Below are 24348 nucleotides of genomic sequence, written 5' to 3'. Positions count from 1 at the left end.
GCGCACCTCAGCTGTCCGGGCCGGGCCGGTGTCCTGCGCTTTTCCCTTCCTGAGCTTCCCTGGGGCTCACCGGGGAGCGGCTGCAGGCTGATGGCTGCTAGATGGCAGGCGTTCTTCCCTTCCTGAGTCTCCTCAGGGCTCGCCGGCACACATTGGAGGACTGCAGTCACTGATGACTGTGACATCCTTACTTACTGATATGACAGGGAATGTTCCGTTTCTTGGGAGGGTACATGTTTGATGGGAAGAATGTGGTTATTTCAAGATTGTATCTGTGAAATTTCCCGAGGAACAAGCTTTGAAAGTGCTCCAGGTCGAACTGCTGGGTCCTCAGTCATTTATGACCAGGTCTGTGTTTTGGTGCCTGCTGACAGCACAGGAGATTGAGCAAGCTCTGGGAGACGGCGAGGGACAGGGAAGCCTGGCGTGCTGCAGTCCGTGGGGTCGCAGAGTCGGACACGACCTACTGACTGAAAGGGGAGCAGCAGCCTAGCAGGCTCTCTATGATGAGCCCCCGGGGGGTGCAAGGGCTGGGGCTGGAGCCCCCCATGTCTGAACCCTGCTCTCCCCCAGCAGGCCCTGTGCAGCTGGTCCAGCCCAGGGGTCTCTGCAGCCCGCCTCAGCATCCTCACCGTGAGCCAGGGCTGACAAGGGTGCCTGCTGCCTGGAAGTGGGGGCTGGAGGGCTTCGTGCAGTGAAGCCTAGGCCAGTGCAGCACACCCAGGCATTGCGGGCGGGGCGTCGTTAGCTGTGCCGTGGACAGAGGAGAGGAAGCTGTGAGGCAGGCAGAGGCTGGGCACGCGGGGGCTTGAAGTGAAGGCGAGGCCTTGTGTGCAAGCAGCAGGGAGGACAGACAGACAGACAGAAGGGAGGAGACGTGGGGCAGGTGTATGCACCGTAGTCTGGAGGCCCGAAGCCTGACCCCAAGGTGCTGGCCTGGCCACGCCCTGTCAGAGGACTCAGGGGAGGCCCGCCTGCCTGTTCCAGCTCCTGGGGCCTCAGTTGTTCTGGGCTTGTGGCCACACCACCCCAGTCTCTGCCTCTGTCGTCACCTGGCTTCCCCTCATCATCAATGACTGTCACCAATCCCCTCTTCTTCTGAGGTCATGAGTCAGTGGATCGAGGCCCCTAACCCAGTCTGACCTCAGGTGCGCTGGCTGACATCTATGGAGACCTTATTTCCAAATGACCCGTGTTCACAGATTCCAGGGGTTAGGACTTGACGCTTCTTTAGGGGCAGGAGTCATCCCCACAGGCAGCACTGGGGCCACAGAGCTGACAGCCTGGCCCCTCTGCATCACTGCAGACAAACCCGTGGGGACTGTCCTTCCTCCTTTTAGCGACTCAGAAGCCCAGGGTTTGGTGAAGTTGTGAGCAAAGGAAGAAGCCTTTGTGGTCTTTCCTCAAGGGACGCCTGCCCAGTCCACGGCCTGTTTGGCCGACCTCCTACTGCAGCTTTGAATTCTGCTGACCCGAAATCCTTAATGTTTCACTGCACCTTAAACATCGCATGGAAGGGATGGTCTTGACATAAATACTCCTGGACTGGCTCCGCCCTCCAGAACATCATTTAACTGGTCCAGGAGGCAGCAGTCCCCTCTTTGGGCTGGTCCGGAGGTGTCCTGGCTCCCAGGCGGGGTGCCTCGGCCCCAGGCAGTCCTCAGGGAAGAAGGCGGGGCCTGACGAGTCCCCTCCCGCCCCCAGCACATCCTGGAGCTGGAAGCCATGCTGTACGATGCCCTGCAGCAGGAGGCCGGGGCCAAAGTAGCCGAGCTGCTGTCGGAGGAGGAGCGCGAGAAGCTCGGGGTGGCGGTGGAGCAGTGGAAGCGCCAGGTCATGAGCGAGCTACGCGAGCGGGACGCCCAGATCCTGCGGGAGCGCATGGAGCTTTTGCAACTGGCGCAGCAGGTGCGGGAGGGGCGTGGCGCCGCGGGGGCGGGGCCTACAGGAGGGGCGCGGCGCCGCGGGGTGGGGCCTATGGGAGGGGCGTGGCGCCGCGGGGGCGGGGCCTACAGGAGGGGCGCGGCGCCGCGGGGCCGGGGCCCATGGAAGGGGCGTGGCGCCAGGGGTGGAGCCTATGGGAGGGGCCTCTGGGAGGGGCGGGGCGCCACGGGGCCAGGGTGACGGGCTGGCGGAGGCCTTCTCGTGGCCTCGCCTTCTGATGGCCATTACTCCAAGGACCATACCTTCCTGGCCAGGGCTTTCCACTGGCCGAGCCCTCCCAGGTGCCCATGCGCCCAGGGGCCATCCTCTCCACTAGCCTTGCCCACGGGGGGCCCTCCTCCCAGACTGCCTGTCTCTCCAGACCAGCCTGTTGGGCTGTCCTGCCCAGGCCTCTGGGTGGTACATACCCCTTCTGGGACCCCGATACCAGTCTCTTCCCTGGCTCCTCCCTCAATGGTAAGATCCAGAGAAGGTGTTGTCTGGGGGACAGTGAGCAGTTCCTGGGCCTGGGATTTGGGAACCTTCTTCTGACTTTCAGGCGCTTGGGGCCCTTGGACCAGTGTGGCCAGTCCGTTTTTCTGGCCAGTTCATTTCTAAGGGGGGATGAGGGACCCTGGCAGACTAGCAGCCTTGGTGTGTAAGACTTGCCTCCAGTCCCCTGTGTGTGTGGTGTGGCCTGGAAGGAGCCTCGTGGCTGTGTTCCGTGTTCAGATAAACTAGTGAACTCAGGTGTCCTGTGAGTGTCAGGGCTGATGTCTCACCAGAGGACTGTTGGCTACCAAGACCCTTGCTGTCAGATCCAAAGTGTTCAGTGTGAGGACCCCTCACTCCCATCAGATGGGCAGTGTCAGGGTCTAGGTGCATCCAGGGTCCAGGCCAGGCATCCTGGTCAGGCATGGACATACGTGTCCATCTGACGGACTCTGTGCACCACAATGAAGACTAGGCTTTCCAACTGTGGGGTCAGCCTTGCCGGCAAAGTCCTCCCCGTGACTGGCTCTGCGACCCTCAGTCTGCTCCTTGGACTGCTGTCGCGACGTCTGGGAAGGACCATGAATCCAGCCCTTACCGTTTGCTTGGGCTCTAGCATTGTGATTTGTGATCTGAAGGTGCAGGAGGTGGGAATGTGGCTGGGGAAGGGGTGGGGGGGTGCCTGCTATTTTGCTGGCGCTAAGAGCAGATTCAGAAAGGCTGTGTCAGAGAGACTGAGGCAGGCACGTTTCGGCTGAGGCCCCAGAAGTCGATGGGGAGGGCAGCCCAAGGCTCCACCTGCTCCCCGCAGCTGGTGTGACGGCTGCTCTGTGGGATTTGCCCGCCAAGTGCATGAGTGAAAATCCTGAGGGATCTTTTCCTACTTGGTTTCCCAAATATTCTGGTTATTGAGGATTTTCCTCCTGTGAACATTGCAGAAAATTAAAGAATTAGAAGAAAGAATAGAAGCCCAGAAGAGACAAATAAAGGAACTGGAGGAAAAGGTAAGGAAGGTCAGTGTGAACCTCGGGGCTGACTCTCAGAGACGGGCGGTAGCTCCTGGTGTCACGCAGCACTGGTCTGAGGCTGGGGTGCCGTCGGGCAGAAAGAGGCTCCAAGCCAGGGGCTGGGCACGGGGTCTGGGAACACCCTGTCCTTGATGACCCAGCCATGCCACCCCCGGGACCGTGCCTCTCACAGCCTCCGTGTCCCAGCTTCGGAGATACCTGTGGCCCAGCGACCGGGGCCCTTTCGTGCGAGTGCTTTACTGTGGCTGCTGAGTTGGGAAGCCGTGGGTGCTGGGGTACAGCTGGTTTGGGGCCATGTGGCTTGGGGTCGGGGAGGACTGTCCAGCCCTTCCCCCAACCCCTGGCTCTGTGAGTCCAGGACAGAGTGCCCATCCAGGGTGGATGGAGTGCCCATGGGGACAAGCCTGGCTCTTTCCTGGGGGGTTCCCTGAGTTCTAGGACAGTTGGATGTTTTATTTTATTTTTAATTTAAATTTTCTGTGTGTGTGACTTAGGATGTTTCAGTGGCTTCTAGTGGGCTTTCCTGGTGGCTCAGCAGTAGAGAACCTGCCTGCAATGCAGGAGATGTGGGTCCAATCCCTAGGTTGGGGAGATCCCCTGGAGAAGGAAATGGCAACCCACTCCATATTCTGGCCTGGGAAACCCCGGGCACAGAGGAGCCTGGTGGGCGACCCCTCTGCACGCAGCCCCTGGAGCTGGTTCCCCGCCCCGGCCCTGCCCACCCTCCTGTGGACCAAACCAGCCCCTTCCGTGGGCACTCTGCCGCCATCTGCCGGACAGTCTTGGTGGTAACTGGCAAATCCGAGCCTGTGACAGGCCCCTGGAGCCCTGTGGGTGGGGCACGACTTGCCAGGCAGAAAGGAACCTGGGAGGGGAGGCGTGCCCGCCCCCTGGGTGGGTGCCTACAGGTGGGGGCAGGGCGCTGGGTGGGGGCAGGGTGCTGGGGAGGGGAGGGGAGGGGAGGGCAGTGCACAGCCTCGAGGCGGTGCAGTCCCTGCCTCCTTTTGCATCTTTTTTGTGTGTGTGTGTGTGTAATAAAGTTTTATTAAAGTATAAAGGAGATAGAAAAAGCTTCTGACATAGGCATCAGAAGGGGCAAAAGAGTACCCCCTTTGCTAGTGTTAGCAATGGAGTTATATACTCTCCAATGAATCCAAAGAATATCTGGAGGTTGTAAAGACCTCACCAGACCCACTCCCATAATTTACATTTTAAGATAACAGAGTTGGCCAGAAGGTTTAATCCAAAGATTATCCTCAGGCAGGATACATCCTTGTAAAGACCAGACCTACTCCCTTAATTTATGTTTAAGATAACAGAATTAGCCAGAGGGTTTAATCCAAAGACTGTCCTCAGGCAGGATACATTATTGTTATATAATCCTAAGGAATGTAGAGGAAAAAAAGTAAAAAAGTTTGTCCTTTTTTCCTCCTTGAATATCCCAGACCTCTCTCTCCTTGGGGACCCCTAGACTTCTTATCAACCTGCCTAGGAAATGACTCTCTCATTCCCCCCTTTTCTTTTAGGAGAATTATGTTGCCTAGGGAAAAGGGGCATCTCATTCCATAACTGCTTCCGAGCTGACAAGGGGCATTGTCCCTAAATTGGTGAGGCAACATATTCTCCTAATCCTCATAGTGAGGATGTCTGATCCAGGGGCTCCAAGTAATAGTTGGAGGAGGCTGTGGCACTCATAGGAGCTCGGACAACTATTTGTAAATTAAAAGCAGTTAGAAAACCCCATTATACAGTTACAGATGTAAGGCAAAATAGTCATTAAACCAAGTTAAAATCAAAATGAAAAGTAACATTATGTCCATAGTTACATCAGTCCATCTTAAGGTTGTTAGATGTCATCAGTTTAAGAAGAGGCATCACATGTGATTGTTGTCGAAGGTATTCGCAGACTTGGAGAAAGTCTTTTCCTTGAAGTGGAGATGTCCACCACGGGAAGCCTTCCACTGATGAAGAGGGGAGTGCTCTGCAGACCCAGCAGTTAGACCGATTGTGGAATGCAGCATAGGAGTGAGCCCAGGACAGGAAGGCATTGTCTTGAGGATCAAACGGCAGACTCAGGATTTCTGGAGTCAGCAGAAGTAGGCTCACATAGATTATCAGGCCCATCTTGTCCTGAAGGATCCCGGACGAGCCCCCAAGATGAAAGGTTGTTGCTGAACCATAAGATAAGGCGCGGGATTCTTGGCCTCCGGAGGAGACGAATTCAATCCGGGGCCAGAGACGAGGCTGGATCGCTCAGAGCTTTTGTGTAATAAAGTTTTATTAAAGTATAAAGGAGATAGGGAAAGCTTCTGACATAGGCATCAGAAGGGGACAAAAGAGTACCCCCCTCCTTTTGCATCTTAAAGTGAGAGCATTTGTTTGTAATAAATGCTCGATTTTTTAAAATTGGGTGTTTACTCTTTTAATCTAGCTGAAGGGTCTCCGCTTTTCCAAGCAGCTGTACCGCGGCCAGATTTTCTCTTGTGTCTAAATTGGCTGGGCCCCTCCCCCAACCAAAAAGGAGGGTTTCTGAGTGTGAAATCTGTTCAGCATGTTGGCTGTGCTTTATCACTTATAATGGGGCTGAAACCAAAATATTGTCCCGGAGTGCTGGTGTTTGCCTGGCACTGGCACGTCTTTCCATCCGTAAGACTTCTATCATCATTATAGCCAGTTAGCACCCTCACCATCACCCGGCGACAGGTCCAGATGGGCCGGTCCCCACTCCCCCCAACCCAGAGGCAAGGTGACCGGCAGAGGCTCCCTCCTTACTGTCCTCTGGATGGTGCGAGGCCCCAGAGCACGGCCCCCAGGGACAGACAGCGTGGTCACTTCAGACCCAGGCGTCCTCATGGCCCCTGGCAGCTCAGCCCTTAACCTGCTGGGCACAGCGTGCCCGGACCCGCACCTGACCCCCAGCCAGCTGTTCTGCATTGCTCTGTCTGTGGCCACACGTTCGTTCTTGCCAGAAACTCTACAAACTCTCTTTTCTTTCTTTCCTTCCATGTCTCTGCCCTCCCCTTTCCTTTTCAGTTTCTATTTTTGTTCTTATTTTTCTCCTTAGCTTTCATTCTGTGGTCATAGCTCGCCTGGGCACTCTGGCGTGGTGAGTATTTTGTCCACGTCCCGGGGACCAGCAGGGCCTCCTCTTTCCATAAGCAGGAGGGGCTTCCTGGAGGCGACACCCAGGGCCCGCACAGGTCCTAGAGGGGAGGGTCTGCCATCATCAGAGGGGAAGGGGTGCTCGCCTTCCTGGACAAAGTCCCCGAGGGGCCTCCTGGGGGAGAGATGTGCGCACACACTCCCTGTTCTCTGCTCCGGGCACCTCGGCAGGAGGCAGCGCTGGGGGTTTGGTGACGTTTGTCCTTTGTGTATCAAGTATGATCTGGGGTGACACTGGAGATTCGGCCAGGACCCCCGCCTTCCTGACAAGCTGGGCTCACTCAGGACGTCACAGTCATCCTAGGCTGTGACATCGTTCCTGCGACTTTCAGCCCGAGGTGCATGGGGAAGCTTGACCACTGCCTCCTTCCCAAACAAGACCTCGTCATCCTGTCTCTGTGGGCACTGCCCCCCGCCAGAGGGCCTTTCCTCTGGAGCAGAGCCATCCTTCCCGGCGCCCTTGCCCCTCCAGCCCCTTCCCTCTCGCCCTGCCACCCCCCTGACCTATGTCCTGCGTCTCTTTCCCTCCAGCCCCCCTTTCCTCCAACTTTACCGGAGAGCGGCGGGTGCCCGGGCAGCAGAGCGAGGCGGCGCGTCTCGTCCCTGAAGACTCGGGGGAAGCTGGCCTCTGCAGACCCCCTGCCGTCGAGGAGGAGGGAGAGAGGGGGTCTCTGAGCACCTCCGAGGGGACTGTCCACTTTGATGAGCCGGAATTAGAACTCGTTCTCCGACTGGGCTTCTCTGAAGAGACCTGGTCTTGGCTGCGGACCCCAGGTCCTTGCTTGGGACACAGCCCCCCAGCCCCAGTTACGGGGCCTTGCGGGGCCCCTGCGGGCAGGTGCCAAGGGCCGCTTCAGGGCAGGAGCCCCAGTCCCCGCCTCCCCTGGATCCCTCAGTGACCACAGCGTGAGTCGGAGCAGAGGGCGGACTCCCAGAAACAACGCAGGTGGCCAGCAGCACGCTGCGGCGAGGCTGTTGCCACGACGGGGACCTTCGTCCAGGGCACCCGAGCGGCTCATGGAGCATCTCCAGGGTGGTTCCCTGGGTCACCAGGCCAGCTGCGAAGATGCTGCAACTCGCCCGCTGGGGTCCTGGGCGCTTGCCGACTGACACATGCGGCCACGCTGCCGTGTTAGACGCTGTCGCTAGTGGGAACAGAACCGTGGATGCCACGGTGCTGCTAGCCTCCCGCCCTGAGTCCCCCCGAGGGACCGGCCAGAGCGAGGACTGAGAGCCGGTGGAGGGAGCTGGGACGAGAAGGGCGGGTGGCTGGACAGGGCCGGGCCTCACTGGAGACGCAGGGGCCGGAGGCTGTCTCGAGCAGCGCAGACCCGGACACCGCAGAGGCAGGCCCAATGTGGCCGAAGCCGCCCGGCCCAGAGCTGCAGCCTTCACGCTCCAGGGGCAGAGTCTGGCGAGGACCACAGCGCCCGTAGGTCTGCGGTTGAGAAGGGGGCTGACGCCCAGCTGGCAGCAGGTGAGGCTCAGCCGTCACCCCTGGGGCGCCCACTCACCTCCTTCGGGTCTGTGGGATCCCGCCTCCTGGGAGGGGGGGCAGGTCAGCCCCTCTGAGGTGTGGGTTCAGTTTGCTGGGACACTGGCCCTGCAGCGGGAGCCCTGGTGTCTATGTGGGCGGGTGAGGGCCAGGTGGGCGCGGGGCGGTCCCAGAGGTGCTGACTGTATTGGGGGTGTCCTCTGCCCAGACCCAGGACACCCCCCAACATGGCCAGCCGGGGGGCCCATGTGGGGTCACAGGGCACGGCCCTGAGCCACAAGGGCAGCCTCAGCTCAGCCCCCGGCAGAAGAGGGCACCCGGCCCCTCCCGCCAACCCAGCCCCACCCCGCACCCCAGGCCTTTCGACCTGCCTGCCCACCCCATCTGGCTGGGCCCAGAAACTCCGAAACCTTTTCTTGTGGAGCAGCCCCTCTCTCCGGGCCTGACTCCCAGCTCAGCAGGCCTCCCTGGGCCCCCAGGGCGTCACCTCCCCCCAACCCCAGGGCGGGGTCAGAATCTGGATGGGCAGGCGCTCCTGGGGAGCTTTCCTCTCCACATGTTTCTGGGTGACGTGAGTGGCTCGGGGGGGCAGTTCTGTTTTCTGGGTCTGTAGGAGTGATAAGGGGCTCCGTCTCCACCACCCTGTCCCATCACAGAGCCAGCTGAACCTCAGACAGTGGGGCTGCAGGGCCCCCCAAGACACACCACCATGTAGAGAAGGGAGTTAGGCAGAGCAGAGGCCCAAGTGAGACCACCGCCCGCTCCCTAGAAGGGGCCTGAAGACACTCGGCTCTTTCACACGGTTCCTCTAAGGAAGCCCATCTCTCAAAGCCACGTGCAGTCAGCCTGATGCGGGGCCTGGGCCCGGCCAGGGACACATGGGCAAAGCCTCCTGCTGGAAAGGCCACTCAGGAGGCTGGTTCTGGAGTGGAGGCTGGTCCCCCACCCTGGTCCACAATGGGCCCTCCAAGCTGAGCACCCCTTCAAGGCCCAGTCCCTGGAGCTCGGGGTCCCTGATCTTGGGATCCCTGGAGCTCAGGATTCCTGTAGCTTGGGGTCCCTGGAACTTGGGATTCCTAGAGCTTGGGGTCCCTGGATTTTGGGATTCTTGGAGCTCAGGATTCTTGGAGCTCAGGGTCCCTGTACCTTGGGGTCCCTGGAGCTCAGGATTCCTGGATCTCGTGGTCCCTGGAACTCAGAGTCACTTGAGGTATGCGGGCTGCACCGTGTTGTGTGAAGGCAAGTGCTTGACGAGGACAACCCCCTGTCACAGCCTGGCTTCAGAGGTCACCTGTAGCCTGTGAAGGACAATGAACCCCGTACATGGCCACGGCGATGCTGTGTCAAAAGGGATGGTGCAGAGTCCCTGGAAGGGCCCTGCGAGCAGCGGGGTCACCTCTGCCCCTTTGGGATCTTCCCCACAGCCTCCCCCTAGAGAGCCAGCCCAGCTCTGCAGTCTGTCTTGCCGTGTGCCGGGCATGGGGACCCGCCAGGGCTTGGAAGGCCAGTCGGTGCCCCAGAACCATGAGCTGGTCTCACCTGTAGAGGAGAGCAAGGCCGGATATGGATGACTGGGTGCCTGAGGTGAGGGTCGGGTGTGGGGGCGCTGGGCAGGCATGACCTCCCTGGGGCCAGGCAGTCTCCAGGACCTGGGTGTTGATGGAGGCTCCCTTGGACATCTGGAGAGAGACCCGGACGGGACTTGGACCAGCTCCTGCTCCCAGGATGCTCGTGTTGGGGTGGCCTTGGTAGGGGGCGGTGGGCATCACCATGTGGGGACGGAATTGGGCTGCATGTCTCACGCAGGGCTGTTGGGTGGTGGCACGCAGTGGGGGCCAGGGTCTCACTCTCAATGACCCATTGGCGAGCACATTTTCCCTCCACACAGCACCACCGTCAGGAGACCAGGGGGAGGTCTGGGTCACCAGCCAAAGTAGGAGGATACTGTCTGAAGCAGTTGGCACCAAGCCATCCTCACCCTGGGCAGAAGTAGTGGACGTTCAGTGAGAGGGGTCCCACGGCCCACGCTTGCCTTCACGGGGGCGCCAGGGGCGGCCACACTGCGACGATGCTGCTTTGAATTTTCTCAGTCAGGGTGGGGAGGGGACTGCTTTGTGGGCGCAGAGCTGGGGCTGTGGATCCGTGGCTGCGGACGCCCCCATCACGTTCTGGCTCACCAATCAGAGTGCTGACGCCTAAATCCAGGATGTTCTGTGTCGTTATCGCCCTTACCAGCCCTGACCGCTGACACAGATGGGGCTGAGCAGTTGGGGTGGGGGGGATGGCGGCTGGGGCTTTCTGCACTGGAGACGTCACTGGGAGGGGCTGCTTCCATGCACATTTGGTGCAGTTCGTGCAACACAAGTTACTGGATTCCTAAGCAAGTGTCCCCCTTCTCCCATCAGCTTTTTTAAAAGTCTTCTACTTTAAAATAGTTTCAGACTTAAAAGTTGCACAGGTAGTATAAAGTTCCTGTAGCCCTTCACCCAGCTTCCCCAGATGTCCCCATCTCACGTCGTCACAGAGCACTCTCCAAGCTCAGCTGGTCCACCCTCTCTGTCCAGACAAGCGTTTTTTGCTCCAGGAGCCCCCACCATGTTGCGTCGTCTCGGGTCTGTCCCAGTTTTCCTCATCGCCCTTGACTCTGGCACTTTGCTAGGAGCCGGTTGGTTATTCTGTGGATTGCTTTCCAGTTTGACTTGTCTGACGTGCTCCTCTGATGGGACTGAGGTTAGGTATTCTTGGCGACACTGCCCCCAGATGATGCGCCCTCTGAGTGTGTCCGTCAGGGTGCGCAGCGTCCATACACCGTGTCCCTCCAAGTGGAACCTTGATCAAGGTTCTACCAGGTTCTCCACTGAAAAGTTGTCATGGGTAACTATAAGTAGTGTTGGAGAGAGACACTTTGAGACCAACAAATACGATGATCCTGCTTAAACATTTACCCGTAACTAAGCCGACATCAGTCGGTCTGTCCTGCCGTGGTGGTTCGCGTGGCTTTCTATTCCCATGTTCCTTCTATTTCATTAGAATGTTTCTCTGGAGAAGACCTGTCCCCTTCTCTCGTTTCTTCCTTTATCCAATTCCACGCAGCAGTATGCGCTCGTGGGTATTTAGTTTGTCCTGTGGGTTATAATCCAACACTGTCTTTAATTCTCTTCTTGCTCGGATCGTGGCAGGGTAAGTGACTGAGCTTCCATCACGTTGGTGTCTCTGACCCGTGAGCCCCTCTATGCCTTGAGCCCCTTCTTACCTTCCATCCCTGCAGGATGCGCAAGCTTATCTTGTGTTTCCCCTGCCCCAAGCCTCAAACAACCGCTTCTCCAAGGAGCCTGGTTCCTTCTGTTGGGAGTGGTGTTGGGGAACCAGCCTCTCGGGGCTGAGAATGCTCACAGCTCCTGGGGTGAAACAGCTGGCTGTTTCCAGGCCCTCGGGCAGAGCTTGGAAACACCTCTGTGCACGGACGCAGGAGTGGCCATGTCTCTTTGTTTGTTTCTGCTTGTCATCTATCTATGTACCATCTATTATCTATCACTTAGCTATCATTTGTCACCTATTTATCTGTCACTTATCTGTTGACTATCATCCATGCATCTATCTATCACCTGTCTATAATCTATCATTTATCTATCATCTTTCTGCCCCTGTCCTCCATCTGGCATCCATTATCCGTCACCTGTCTTCTGTCATCTATCACCTATCTGTCATTTATTGTCTATCATCGGTGCCTCCATCTGCCATCTCTGTGTCTATTATAAAACCACAAATTCACAATGATACTTCCAATTCCAGGCCACCCACTCAAGACCCAGCCCTGCCCTCCCCCTTTCGCGACCTGCAACTCCGTTCCCTGGAGATGTGGGTCTCACCGGTGGCTGCCCTGTATGAGTCCCTGCCGCTCCACATTTTCTCCAGCACCTGGTCAGTCTTTAGAGGGGCAGGGGATTCATTCTAATGAGGGCAAAGTGGTCATTATTTTGAATTTAATTTTTGTTTATCTGATGACTAATGAGGGTTTCTCTGGTAGCTCAGTTGGTAAAGAATCTGCGTGCAGTGATCCTGGGTCAGGAAGATCCCTTAGAGAAGGAACTGGCAACTGGCTCCAGTATTCTTGCCTGGAGAATCCCATGGACAGAGGGGCCTGGTGGGCTACAGTCCGTGGGGTCACAAAGAGTCAGACACAACTTAGCGACTAAACCACCACCGATGACCAATGATGTTGGGCATTTGTTGTGTGTTGATTTTCCTTCTGTGTATCTTCTTCAGTGAACTGACCATTGAAATCATTTGCCCATTTTAAAAAATTCAATCTTTGCTTTCTTATTATTGAGTTTTAAGACTCCTTTTTACATTTCAGACATAGCCCCTTGGTCAGATACATAATGCAAAAGTATTTTCTTTTTTGTCTTTTTCTTCTTTTGAGAGTATCTTTTGAAGTGAATTTCTTAGGTAAAAATCTGATTTGTCAACTTAAATATAAATAGGTTGTGTGGTATTGGGCCACGAAAAACCTTGCCTGATTGAAAGTCACCAGTATTTCCTCCAGTGTTTCCTGCTGGAATTTGTGGCTTTGTGTCTTACATTCGTATTCATGACCCATTTTGAGTTTCTGTTTGCATTTGGTGCATGGTTTTGGTCGAAGCACATTTTTTGCAAGTGGTTGTCCATCTCTCGTCTCCTCCCACCCCCACTGTAAGGAACTCTTCCTGTTTTTGAGTAAAATGCCTTCTGCTTGGCTGGACCAAGCCCACTCTGCAGTTAGCCCCATCCTGGATGGAGTGTCCTCCCCGCCTCTGAGTCATCGAACTCGGGGAGGCAGGGGGTCACAGCTGCTATCTGCTGGCTCCTCTGCGCTCACATGCCTGGTCCCCTCTGGGTCCTGGGGGTGGGGCTGGGGCTCCATGCGCCTTGTCTGCCCAGCTCAGGGTCTGGAAACCCGAGATGTGAGGCTAAACTGTCAGCAGAGCAGATTTACAGCTGTCCCGGAGCAGGCACTGAATACCGATGAGCCCCGCTCCTGTGAGCCTGCTCACGCTGTGCTGAGACGCAGTGACCAGAAGTGATGGCTGTTGTCATTGTTGAAATTCAGGGAGGAGTCGGTCTTGCTCAGGAAACATCCACAGTTAACAGGCATTGTGCCCACACGTGAGAGGAAGCCTTCATTCAAGCCATGTCTGTAATAGTCTCCATCATGACCTGATGAAATTGTCTTTTTAATTTGTGTCTGTTGTTTTATATTTAAGGGAAGAAGTACAAGCTGAGCTGTTTATGTGCCTCCCAGAGGGTTCACCCAAGCGTGAACAGCAGCTCCCAGGCCGTTCGTGCTGGGGGCGGGGGGCTGAACTCAGGGACAGCCCGCGGGTGATGGAGCCCCCAGACCTGGCACAGAGGGGCCCTGTCTGGGTGGCTTCGTCAGCCTGGGCTCCAGCCCAAGGCGGGGGTAGGGGTGGAGAAGGGAGCAGGCTCAGGGCTGTGGTCTGATGGCAGCTGACAAGCCCTGCACGGAGCGTGGCGGCCAAGGTGGCCAGAGGGCACTGCCATCCTGCACGCTGACTCAGGCCTGCATGCACGCGCACGCACACACACACACACACACACACACCGCGGCCCTCCCACGAGTGTTCTTCCTCTCTGCTCTTTGCTGCACACACTTGCATGCGTCCTGACCCTGGCTTTCTGCTGCCACTGGGCTCGGAGTGGGCCTGCTGGGTGTTTCTTGTAACATCTCTGGCTTCACTGACGTCTAACCTCTGACCCGGTCCCGTGCCTGCCTCTCCCTTCAGAGGTAACCGCCTTCTGACCCCGGGGGCTGCACCCGGTGCAGAGCTTCGTGGCAGACACGTACGTTTCTGAAAGGCATGACTGTTATTGCTTTTGAAGTCCTTGTGAGAGGCGTCATGCTTGTGGACGCGCAGCGCACTTCACTGCATGGTGCTCAGACTCACCCGTCCGGTGGCCCGTGTGTCTTCGTGTCCCGCTCCAGGGCGCCCTTGTGGGACTCCACCACCCCGGTGACGGGCATCTGGGTACGCCATTGTGAACATTTGCGTGAAGTTTGTTGATGTGCTGGTGCAGGAGTTTCTTCTGGGTGTCCACCTGTGGTCATTGGTGGTCATCCAAAATATAAAGCCTTGATATCAGGGGGTACTGACAAGCTCCTCCAGTTTCTGTTGGCTCTGGAGCAGTTTTTTTCCTCTCTGTTTAGAATTTTGTGTTTACCTGATGGCCAAAGCTGTTCTCTCATGCTGCTGGGACCTTTGCATGCGGGCTTAGGGAGAAGTGGGATCACTGCCTGGAAGCCGACGGTCCCCTCCCCCGTTCTGCGTTCTGCTGCCTGATCTGTTCTGTCCAACGGCAGCTCATGGCCCGCGGCCAGCTGTCTAGCGCTTGTCACGTCACTCTTGCAGTTGAAGCAGTGTGGGCCCCTTCAGAGTGTGAGCATGAGGCCATCATTAAGAGAGGCCGTTGTTGGAATAGTCGGCACCAGAGGAGAGCTGGACGCCCCTTCTCGGCCTGCGGGAGCAGCTCCTGGTCACCCAGACGGAAAACAAAACAGGAACCGAGGGTTGTGTGTGTGCGGGTGGTTATGTGTGTGTGAGTCTGTGCATGTGGTTGTATGTGTGTGGGTCTTTGTGTGAGGTTGTGTTTACAGGTCTGTGTGTGGCTGTGTGTGTGCAGGTCTGTGTGTGTGGCTGTGTGTGTGGGTCTGTGTGTGGTTGTGTGTGCGGGTCTGTGTGTGGTTGTGTGTGCGGGTCTGTGTGTGGTTGTGTGTACAGGTCTGTGTGTGGCTGTGTGTGTGCAGGTCGGGTCTGTGTGTGGTTGTGTGTGCGGGTCTGTGTGGTTGTGTGTGCGGGTCTGTGTGTGGTTGTGTGTGCCAGTCTGTGTGTGTGGTTGTATGTGCGGGTCTGTGTGTGGTTGTGTGTGCAGGTCTGTGTGTGGCTGTGTGTGTCGGTCTGTATGTGTGGTCTGTGTGTGTGGTTGTGTGTACAGGTCTGTGTGTGGCTGTGTGTGTGCAGGTCTGTGTGTGGTTGTGTGTGCGGGTCTGTGTGTGGTTGTGTGTGCGGGTCTGTGTGGTTGTGTGTGCAGGTCTGTGTGTGGTTGTGTGTGCCAGTCTGTGTGTGTGGTTGTATGTGCGGGTCTGTGTGTGGTTGTGTGTGCCAGTCTGTGTGTGTGGTTGTATGTGCGGGTCTGTGTGTGGTTGTGTGTGCAGGTCTGTGTGTGGCTCTGTGTGTGGGTCTTTGTGTGTGGTTGTGTGTGCAGGTCTGTGTGTGTGCTGGGCACGAGCATGGGGCAGCCATTGCCGGGTCTTCTGCCCAGTGGTCTGGGGATTAGAGACAGGAGGCCTGTCTCAGCCGTGCGGTCATTCCAGGCCCGCAGCGTGCCCTCCACAGGTCCTGGGACGTTTGCCTTTGGGACCGGCTGGGCTTGACCCTGTGGATTCAAGTGCTAATCTCATCCAGAAACACCCCCCTACACCCACGCCAAACACATAGGATGTTTGTCAATGTCTGGGCATTGGCCCAGTCAAGTTGATGAGCCAGGCATGGTGTGAGCATGGACAGTCCTGGGCTGGAGTGGACTGCCCCGCCTGCAGCGGGCTCTTGCCTGTGGGACGCAGGGAGAAGGGCCTCGTCGATGGTCCCGAGGGTGCTGATAGAAGCCCTGTCCCCCTCTGATGGAAAGGCCCTGCAGAGAGCTGACCAGGTGGCAGGGAGGGAGCTCAGCTGGGTCTGGGCGAGACCAGCTGTTTCTTCATATTTCCCCCAAGTCCAAGCTTCAAGGAAGGAAGCCCTCGGCCCCAAACATGTTTTTTGTTGCTGTTGGTTTCTGTTGTGTTTGGAAATGCTAGGCTATGGTTTCCCAAAACAGTAGCGCTCGCGCGGAGAGTTTCTGGTTGTAACCCATCCCCCGCTGTTCCATGAGCTGATCGTATGCCTATTTGTGTGGCTTACTTCTGAGCCCCTGGGACCTGGAGTGGGGGTGATGTTTGGGGGCAGAGAGCAAAGATCTGGGCTGCAGGGCCTCGCCCCTGCCACATGCCTGTCGAGTTGGGCCCTGGGCCTCTGCCCGGCCCACCCCGTGTTCGGACCTGGGTTCACTTGCCCTGCACGCATTTCTGGACAACATGAGGCCCCCCACCTGCAGTTGGTTCCAACCCCAGGAGGGTTGGCCACCCTGCCAACAACTCTTTGTTTCTCGATAGTTGAGGAAGCAGCGGGAATCCCCAGCACAAACACAGACGTCGTGGCAGTGCCTCGGGCTCGCTTTTGACAGAAACCAGCGTGCTGTCTCCAGCCCGTGTGTCTGAGTGCACTTGCATGTGCCGCTGGGTGTTACTGATGAGTGTTCTGCATCTGCAGCTCTAAGCAGGGTTCTGACGTCTCTGTGCCCACGGGGCTGGGTGCCAACATAGAGACAGCGCTGCCGCCAGCTGGGTTGTGTCCGGCCCGTACCCTCCTACCCCCTTGTCCTTCCTTCGTCCATCTTGGTGACTGTGACATAACCCACTTAGTGACGCTGGTTATCACTCTTCCTGAATGATCACTTGAATGACCACTTGAATCCATACCACCCACCCTCCAGTGCAGCCCAGTAAAAATGACATCACAACCCCTCCCTCCAGAAGCAAGGGTGAGGCTGCGGTTCTGGGTGCCCACCCTGATCGAGACATCACTGCCCCACTGGGCTGGGAGCGATGCATCCTGTGTCGCTCCTCCCCCACGACGTTCACCCTCATCCGTGTACAGGCGCTGCCCCATCCCCTCTCTGTGAAGCGCTGCACGTGGGGATGTACCTGGCTCACTCACTGTGTGGACAAACCTTTGGTGTAGACCTCAAGACACACTCAGACCGCCCTGGCCCCTAACACAGTCAAATAACTGACTGACCAGCAAGTGGACAGGTGTGCTCACGGAGGCAAAGACCACGCCTCTCTGATCTGCAGCCTCACAGCCTCTGGGCTTCTGGAAAACAGTGGAAGGGAAGGCTCCTGGATCCCCAAGAACCCCCCGCAGGCCCAGGGAGTCTTAGGACGCAGCCCAGAATGGAGGCCCAGCTCAGACCTTGTGCATGATGTCCTGCAGGGACGTGGCTGGCTCTGCAGGGCCGGGAGACCCAGAAGGAGGCTCCTACACATTCTCTCTCCTGTGCAGGCCACAGGGAGTGCACTCCCTGGCCGTGGAAACGCGGCTGTGTGTGTGGTGTCTCTGCTGGGGAACTGGAGGGGGTTTCATCTAAGGCTCAGAGCTCAGCGCTTTTATTGGGGCTACTCATGTGGGCACCCCCTGCCCGTACAATGCCAACCTCAGAAGGAGGCGGATGCTTGCCATAAATCACACCGTTTGTACGAACAGTCTCAGCTAGCTCACGAGCAGGACCTCTTCACTCCGGGAGAGTTTCAAAAGCCAGGTTCCCAGAGGCCAGTCAGGGCCAACCTGGCAGGCAGGCCCCTGTGCTGCCAGTGACTCAGCTCCTGCCCACAGAGGTGCTCCTGACTGAGGAGCCCGCCGGTCAGGAGGCCCAGGGCAGGCCCCGGCGAGGACCCGCACTCGCCTGCCCTGGGCCTGGCGCAGCTTCAGTGTGAGTGAGATCTTGGGCTGACGGGGACGGTCGGGAGATTGGGCCAGTGGCCAGAGAAAGGAGGGGTGGAGGACACCATGTTCCCAAGAGGACGTGGGACTGGGGGTCAGGAGAGAGTGGAGGTCTAGAAGTCACGCCTCTCTGTGTGTGTATACATGTGTAAATGTGTGTGCATCAGGAGGGAGGGGAGGTCTGGAAGCCTGGAAGCAGAACCACACCTCCGAGTGTGTGTGTGCGCACATGTATGCATATGTGTGTGCACATGTGTGCATGTGTGTGTGTCAGGAGGGAGTGGAGGTCTGGAAGCAGAACCACACCTCTGTATGTGTGCACATGTGTGTTGCATGTGTGCACATGTGTGTGTTGCACATCCGTGCATGTGTGCACATGTGTGTGCGTGTGTGTGTGCATGTGTGTGCGCACGTGTGTGTGTGTGTGTGTGTGCATGTGCAGTGCCACAGTCCTGGGTGGGAGCAGAGGGCGCCCGTCCTGGACGCAGTGCTGTGGGTGTGAGAGCGGAGGGCAGGCAGGCTCAGGAGAAGGGGCCCATGACCTCAGGGAACCGGATGCCATCACCTTGTCCCTTCAAGCTGGGGGGTGACTTTTGAATGCCACACATTATTTTCCACAAGATTCTTGTTCTGTATTTATTTGTGTGTGGCTCACACCCCAGACAGTCATCATCTTAACTCAGGGAGGCAGTGATGTGGTGGAGGCCCGCGAGCAGGTGGCCGGGGCCATGGCTCTGGTCAGCCCGGAGGTGCAACGTCAGGAGACCCCTTGGCATCTCAGGGCTTCGGTCTTTCCATCTGCAAAGTGAGAAGGTCCTTTCTAACAGCTCGAAGTGGCTGGACTGATGGAACCTATTTAGGAGCGGGTCAGATGGAGGGCCTAAGAAGCAGGGTCACCTGAACTCAGCAGAGACGTCAACGGAGAGGTGTGACCCTCAGTGAGATGAGCTCACTGCAATCCCACTGCCTTTAGTGTTCATTCTTCTTGGTGGAATATCCCCTTACTGAGAAGTTAGTTTAACAATTAAAAACCAGAAATACTCTGTGCATTTTCTAATGTCTGTGACCTCAGGTTCCACTTCTGGGTGCCCCCCCACCCACCCCCATCCCCTCCCCTCCTCCCCCCTCCTCCCCCTTCTCCCTCCCCTCTCCCCCCTCCTCTCCCTTTGCCTCCTCCCTCCCCTCTCCCTCCACCTTCGCTCCCCTCTCCTCCCTCCCCCTCCCTCTCCCTCCCTCCTTCCCGTCCCCCCTCCTCCCTCCCCTCCTCCCTCCTCTCTCACCCCACCCAGTCTGCTGCTCCAGGGCCCACCCCTTCTTGTTAGATGTGGATCCTGGGAAGCACCTTCTTAACTTCTTCCAAATATTAAAGATGTAAAAGGTGAAAAGAAAGAATTGGCACATACCAGAGGCCCACTTTCTAAGTACTGAGAAAAAACAAAAACTCCCACGTGTGGGAGGGAGCTCTGAGGCCACGTCTGCATGTGACCTCATGAAGCACTTGACGTCTGTGGCGCGCAGCTCCTGGGAAGAGCCCTGAGCATCTCCAGGCAGAGGCTCAGCATGGCACCGAGTTTGGGCCAGACTGTCCACCTGTGGAGCCAGCATCCTCCATTTCCCCAGACCTCTTCCCCGCCCGGAGTCCCTGCCAGTGGCTCAGGTATCTCACACTAACAGAAAGCATCTGTCTTCACTCTTTCAGAGGAGAAGCAGCACGTCGATGAAGCCAGTTTAAGGCGTGAGTTCCACTCCTTGAGCATCATGGTCCACAGCCTGGGAGAGCCTCCCTGCACTGGGACACAGCCCGACTTGTGGCTTGGAGGTGGTCCTTCTGTTAACCTCGCACCCTTGAGTCTAAGGTTGTGCTGTCAGTAATGCAGTGTGTGTGTGTGTGTGTGTGCATGAGTCTGTGTGTGCACACACACGTGCTCTGTCAGAAGACACACAGGGTTGAGCTCTTCTGAGGCACTTAGAGATTGATGTGCTGGGTAATGAGATGGGCAGCCAGGTGAGAAGGTAACAGACAACATTGTATAAAAGAAACACAAGCTACATTGCCCAGGAGCTGGAGGGAGGTCCGCCTGTGTTGTCTGCAAGTGTTAGGTTCACTTTATATTTGTGTCGGAAGAAACGTTCCACTCGGGTACGGATGACAGAGGCAGCCAGACCAGGCTTGATTCCCTAGGATGAATCGAGAGAAAGATTACAGGATCAGACGGACATGCTTTTCTCTAGTGGGTGCAGGTTTTCTGCTGGGCAATGCACGATTAATCAACACTTGTCCAAGAAGGATGCATCCTTTCTGTTGTCATTAAAGCCACAGTTATGTATTCACTTGGACAAGAAATGGGGCCAGTTCACTGCTTTTCCATGTGAGCTTGATGTCAGGTTTGTATCTCAAGTCCAAAGTCTGCTTTAACCCTCCCTACATTCTTTTGTCTTGTTCTAATGACTGCCCGGCTTGGCACATTTGTTGTACTCAAGCAAATGGCAAACAATAGACTTGCATGAATGAAAGCCACTGTGGAGCTATGGATGAACTCCCAGAGTGATTCTGATGGAGTGTATGATGCAGGCGTCAGGAGCCGCTCCACAGTTCCACTCCTGAGGGCCTGCCCGGCGTGGTGTGTACCTGCCCAGGAGCAGCAGTTATGGAGGCTGGCCATTTGGGATCCCAAAATGTGCATTTTAAACCCAAACTCACACCCCTCGTGTTTATTTGGGTCATCATGATTTTCATGTTGTACATATGTCTGGAGTACTTCATATGCCCTACATCCCAGATTCTCAATCACAGCTTTGTAATTTTTAAAAGGGGGCAAACTCTACAGGAAAGAGAAACATGTAAATATGTACCAATGCTTATGAAGTCATTATTATCTGTATGTAAATAGGATGTGCGTTGGAAAGGGAACATGGCTCAGTGAATGTTTTAAGTAATCCATGTACCAAACTGCATTTCAAAACTGCATGTTCCCCAAAGCACACAGTCAGCTGCAGTGCCAAGTCTTCTCTTCAGACACCGTTGTTTCTGTTCATGTATCATGGGCACCTTCTGTTCATCTGACTACAAAATCCAGCATCTCAGGGTTGGGCTTTTGAAAAAAAAAAAGAGAGAGAAGAAAGAGACAAATATGAGTGTTCGTCACTAATTCCTGCCAATCCGCTGAGCATCTGAAGAATTCTAGTATTTTAAAATTATATGCATTTTCTAAATACTAGAATGTACCTTTTATTCAAAACCAGTGGACTGGATTGAATCGAATATTTGGGCTCTCTGTTTAGCTCTTCAAATAGAGGAAGTGTCAGGAAGAGGGTGAAACACAGAAGTGTTTGCTGCGTAACTGAGGTGTGTGCAGCCTAACAGCTATCACCACACGCAGCGCGCACGATGTCTAGGGAAACACACACGTGCTTTCATCTGTCCAAAGCAGAATTCCCGTGCACAGCATCCATAAAACACACGAGCTTCCGTTCGTCTAAACCAGAATCCATGTAGACTGCGGCTGCTTGTTGACACAGTGTGTGTCCCTCGTTCCATGGTCTCAAGCTCCAGTTGCTGAAGGACCGTGGCTTTTCCTTCAAGTGCTCAGCCCTCGAGGAGCCTGTAGCCTTCAGGACACCCTGAGTGCCTTACGCGGCTGTGAACACCAGCCGGCAGTCAGGAGGGAGGGCGTGCCGGGAGTGGGTTTGGAGGTGTTGGACATTAATCTACACTGACCATCACTGCGTCATGGACCTTAAGATGGACTGTATGTTTTAACACAGTAACGGATTTACGTTTAGGCTCAGGAAAATCAAGCTGTACATATAGGTATCAAATCATATATTTGTTTACTGTATATTTTTTAAAAGCTTTATTGTGAATTTATGCAAACACGAATGAGGACTTGTTTTCTCATGGCGATGCGCCAGGCAGTGTTTGTGTTCCCTGAAGCAGTTCCTTAATAACCAGACTCTAAACACGTGATGCTCTGTGCAGTGCTAAACAGTATTCCGAGGCCTAAAATAGGTTTGTATGGTGATCAACTACAGATTTTACACATATTTTTGTATTGTGATTCCTATGATATATACCAGAGAATTTTTACTCATTTGTAAATTACTGTACAGTTTTTAATAAAGATTGTTTTAAATCTTAGAATATCAAAGTTCTCCACCTCACAAAGTATTAAAGTCTGGACTTATCGGCTACAGTAGCCACTTCTGTGTTCTGTGTCCACTCTCCGAATGACAGGGCGTCTTCCCACACCAGAAAGGAGAGCTGGGCCTTCTGCGCATTGGGAAGGGGGACCTGGGCGTCTCACATACAGCCTTGTCCTAAGTCATGGGTGGGGGGGGGGGCGCTCATCCGGAGGACAGGCTCTGAGGTCACCTGAGGTCAGCCGCAGGGGAGGCCTGGTCCTCGGCTGTTTGTCAAATGAGAACCAAGGGAGGAGTCAAGTCCCTGAGAACGGTGAATTTCCGCGAATGAATAGGAACATGTTTCAGTGGCAGTGACCCCACACAGGTGGGTACAGGCTGCCTGATCTCTTTGGGAAAGCTGGGGACCCAAGATGGGGCTGGGACCAGGGGCGGGAAGGGTTGATTGGGCTCTGCAGGGCTCTTACGCCTCCCGCTGTCCCAGCTTAGGCTTTGAAATTCCAGCCGCAGCTGCTCTAACAGAAGCAAGGACTGGGATGTCTTTTCCTTAAAAACCAGTCCCTGGGGGGCTTGACGGAGTGACAGCACTGTTCTGGGATGCTGGGCGGGCTCGGAGTCCTCCTACTGTGTCCCACCCAAACTCTGAACTTGCTTTTTAAAAAATAAGTGTTTATCTATCTGGCTGCATTGTGTCTTAGTTGCCTCACATGGGCCTGGTTGCTCTGCAGCATATGGGGTCTCAGTTCCCCTACCAGGGACGGAACCATGTCTCCGCCTTGCAAGGCAGATTCGCAACCACTGGAGCACCAGAGAAATGCCCGGAGTCTGTTTTTACGGGCAGTCAGGATCAGCTTCTGTGGTCACATCATCCCCCCCACCACCACCCGCCCTGCTCTGCCCTTCCAACTCGCCAAACGTTAGAGTCAGAGCCTCCTTGCCTGACTTGAGATCGCCCACAGGACCTGGAAATGTAACTGGAGTTTTGAAAAACTGTGGGTGTTTTTTTTTTTTTCTTTTCCCTTGCCTGCTCTCCGCCGGTCCTTCTGTAGGCTGAGAGGGAGTTCAGAAACCAGTTGCGAAGCGGCTTTGCTTGGGCAGAAAGCGTGCCCTCAGCCCAGACCTGGCGCTTTCAGCACCCGCTGCATGGACAGCGCCGGCTCCGGGCGGGCGCAGGGCAGGGCTTGCGGGTGAGGGGCGGGCAAGGGGGACCGGGCGTGGGGAGCGCCGGGCCGGGTCCGCCCCGTCTACGTGCAGCGCTCAGACCCCGCCACTGGAGGCTCCGGGACCCGCCGCCCCTCGCCCGCTCCCGCAATGGCAGCGAGGCGGCCGCAAGAGCCCGCAGGGGCTCTACCCGCCTGCCTGGGGGCGCGGGGCACGGGCAGCCCCCGGGCCCGCCCCAAGCTCGGCGGAGTCTTCCGCTGCGTGGAGGACGCCTTTGAGAACAAGACACTGCCGCTGGACACGCTGGGAGGCGGCCACCGGGGTCGGAGAGGCGGAGAGCCCTACAGCGGGCCGAGCGGCTACCCGGGGAGTCCCAGCGAGCCAGGTGGAGACGGCCTGGGGGCCGCGGCGAGTCTCCCAGAGAGGCCCAGCGAGGCCCAGGCCCACGGTCCACAGCAGGTAGTGGCCGCGGTGCGGGGGCTGCGGGCGGCGGGGCCGGTGAGCAGGGAACGCGGGCTCTGCCCCTGAGGCACGACGCTTCCACCCCAGAGGCTCCCCGGGTGCCGTCCAGGGGCCCGTCCTCTTCGGAGAGCCTCCAGCCCCTCCCCGAGGACGCGAGCGCTGGCCGCAGGATCCGTTTCCCCCGACGAGCCGAGCCTAAGCCTGGACCTCCCCATCCTGCGCCCCCTCCCCAGCCCGCACCGCCCCCACCCCCACCCGAGGCCTGGACTCTCCTGCTCTGTTCCTCCTGGGCTCGCATAGCTGTTTCTCTGTGTCTCCTGGTCTCTTTCTGTCCCTTCTGTGTCCCTGCAGCCTCCCTCCTGTCCTCAAGGCTCGCGGGGCTGGCCCTGGACAGTCTCACAGTGAGGTGTCTCCACTGTCCGGCCCCAGGGTCTGGCGCTCTCAGCCCTGCCCTGGCAAATACTCGAAGGAGCCGAGCTTTGGCCTGAAACATCTTTCAGGACGGAGTCCAGCTCCCTGAGATCCTGAGCCTGGACTTGAGACTAGACTCGGTCCCCGTGGCCTTGGGTGCCCTGGGTCATCAGGGAGCTGGTGGCGGGCCTCCGGCTGGCCAGGGGCGAAGCGGGGCCTGGCAGGTCATTACCGGACCCCTCTCCCTGTCCATCTCGGGCGGGACGGCGGGGCGGGGGATCTCTGCCCACACACTGGCCAGGACCGGTGGCAACCGTCTTTCCACCCCCACCCCCACCCCACTCCGCCTGCAAGAGTTCGCCTGCCGTCTCCGCCGGGGCGGGTCAGCGGCCTCAGCGCGGGCCTAGCCGGAGTTGGCGGCAGCCTCTCGGAGCCGGGCCGGGGCGGGGCTTGAGAACCCGGGAGCAGCTGCGGGCCGGGGGCG

The 24348-nt window shown here is 56.9% G+C and overlaps 1 protein-coding gene across 20 annotated transcripts in view; it reads left to right on the top strand.

Annotated features, from left to right (window-relative positions):
- JAKMIP3 (Janus kinase and microtubule interacting protein 3) overlaps window positions 1-21873 on the top strand; it is a 90874-nt gene extending 69001 nt beyond the window's left edge. For 16 of the 20 annotated variants that reach the window (XM_043475169.1, XM_043475166.1, XM_043475170.1 and 13 more), the window contains 4 exons: window positions 1705-1908; window positions 3354-3428; window positions 7137-8082; window positions 19390-21873. In XM_043475169.1, the coding sequence (XP_043331104.1) occupies window positions 1705-1908; window positions 3354-3428; window positions 7137-7280 (423 nt within the window). In that variant the 3' untranslated portion in view covers window positions 7281-8082; window positions 19390-21873. Of the gene's footprint in view, window positions 1-1704; window positions 1909-3353; window positions 3429-6476; window positions 6550-7136; window positions 8083-19389 lie in introns of those variants that run through there. The other 4 variants (XM_043475185.1, XM_043475184.1, XM_043475183.1 and 1 more) reach the window with 2 other exon arrangements.
- The last annotated feature ends 2475 nt before the right edge of the window (window positions 21874-24348 follow it).

The sequence above is a fragment of the Cervus canadensis genome, chromosome 8 (assembly GCF_019320065.1).
Source record: "Cervus canadensis isolate Bull #8, Minnesota chromosome 8, ASM1932006v1, whole genome shotgun sequence".
Classification (NCBI taxonomy): Eukaryota; Metazoa; Chordata; class Mammalia; order Artiodactyla; family Cervidae; genus Cervus; species Cervus canadensis.
The sequence above is the reverse complement of the archived record's forward strand: the minus strand, read 5'-3'. Positions and strand labels throughout refer to the sequence as shown.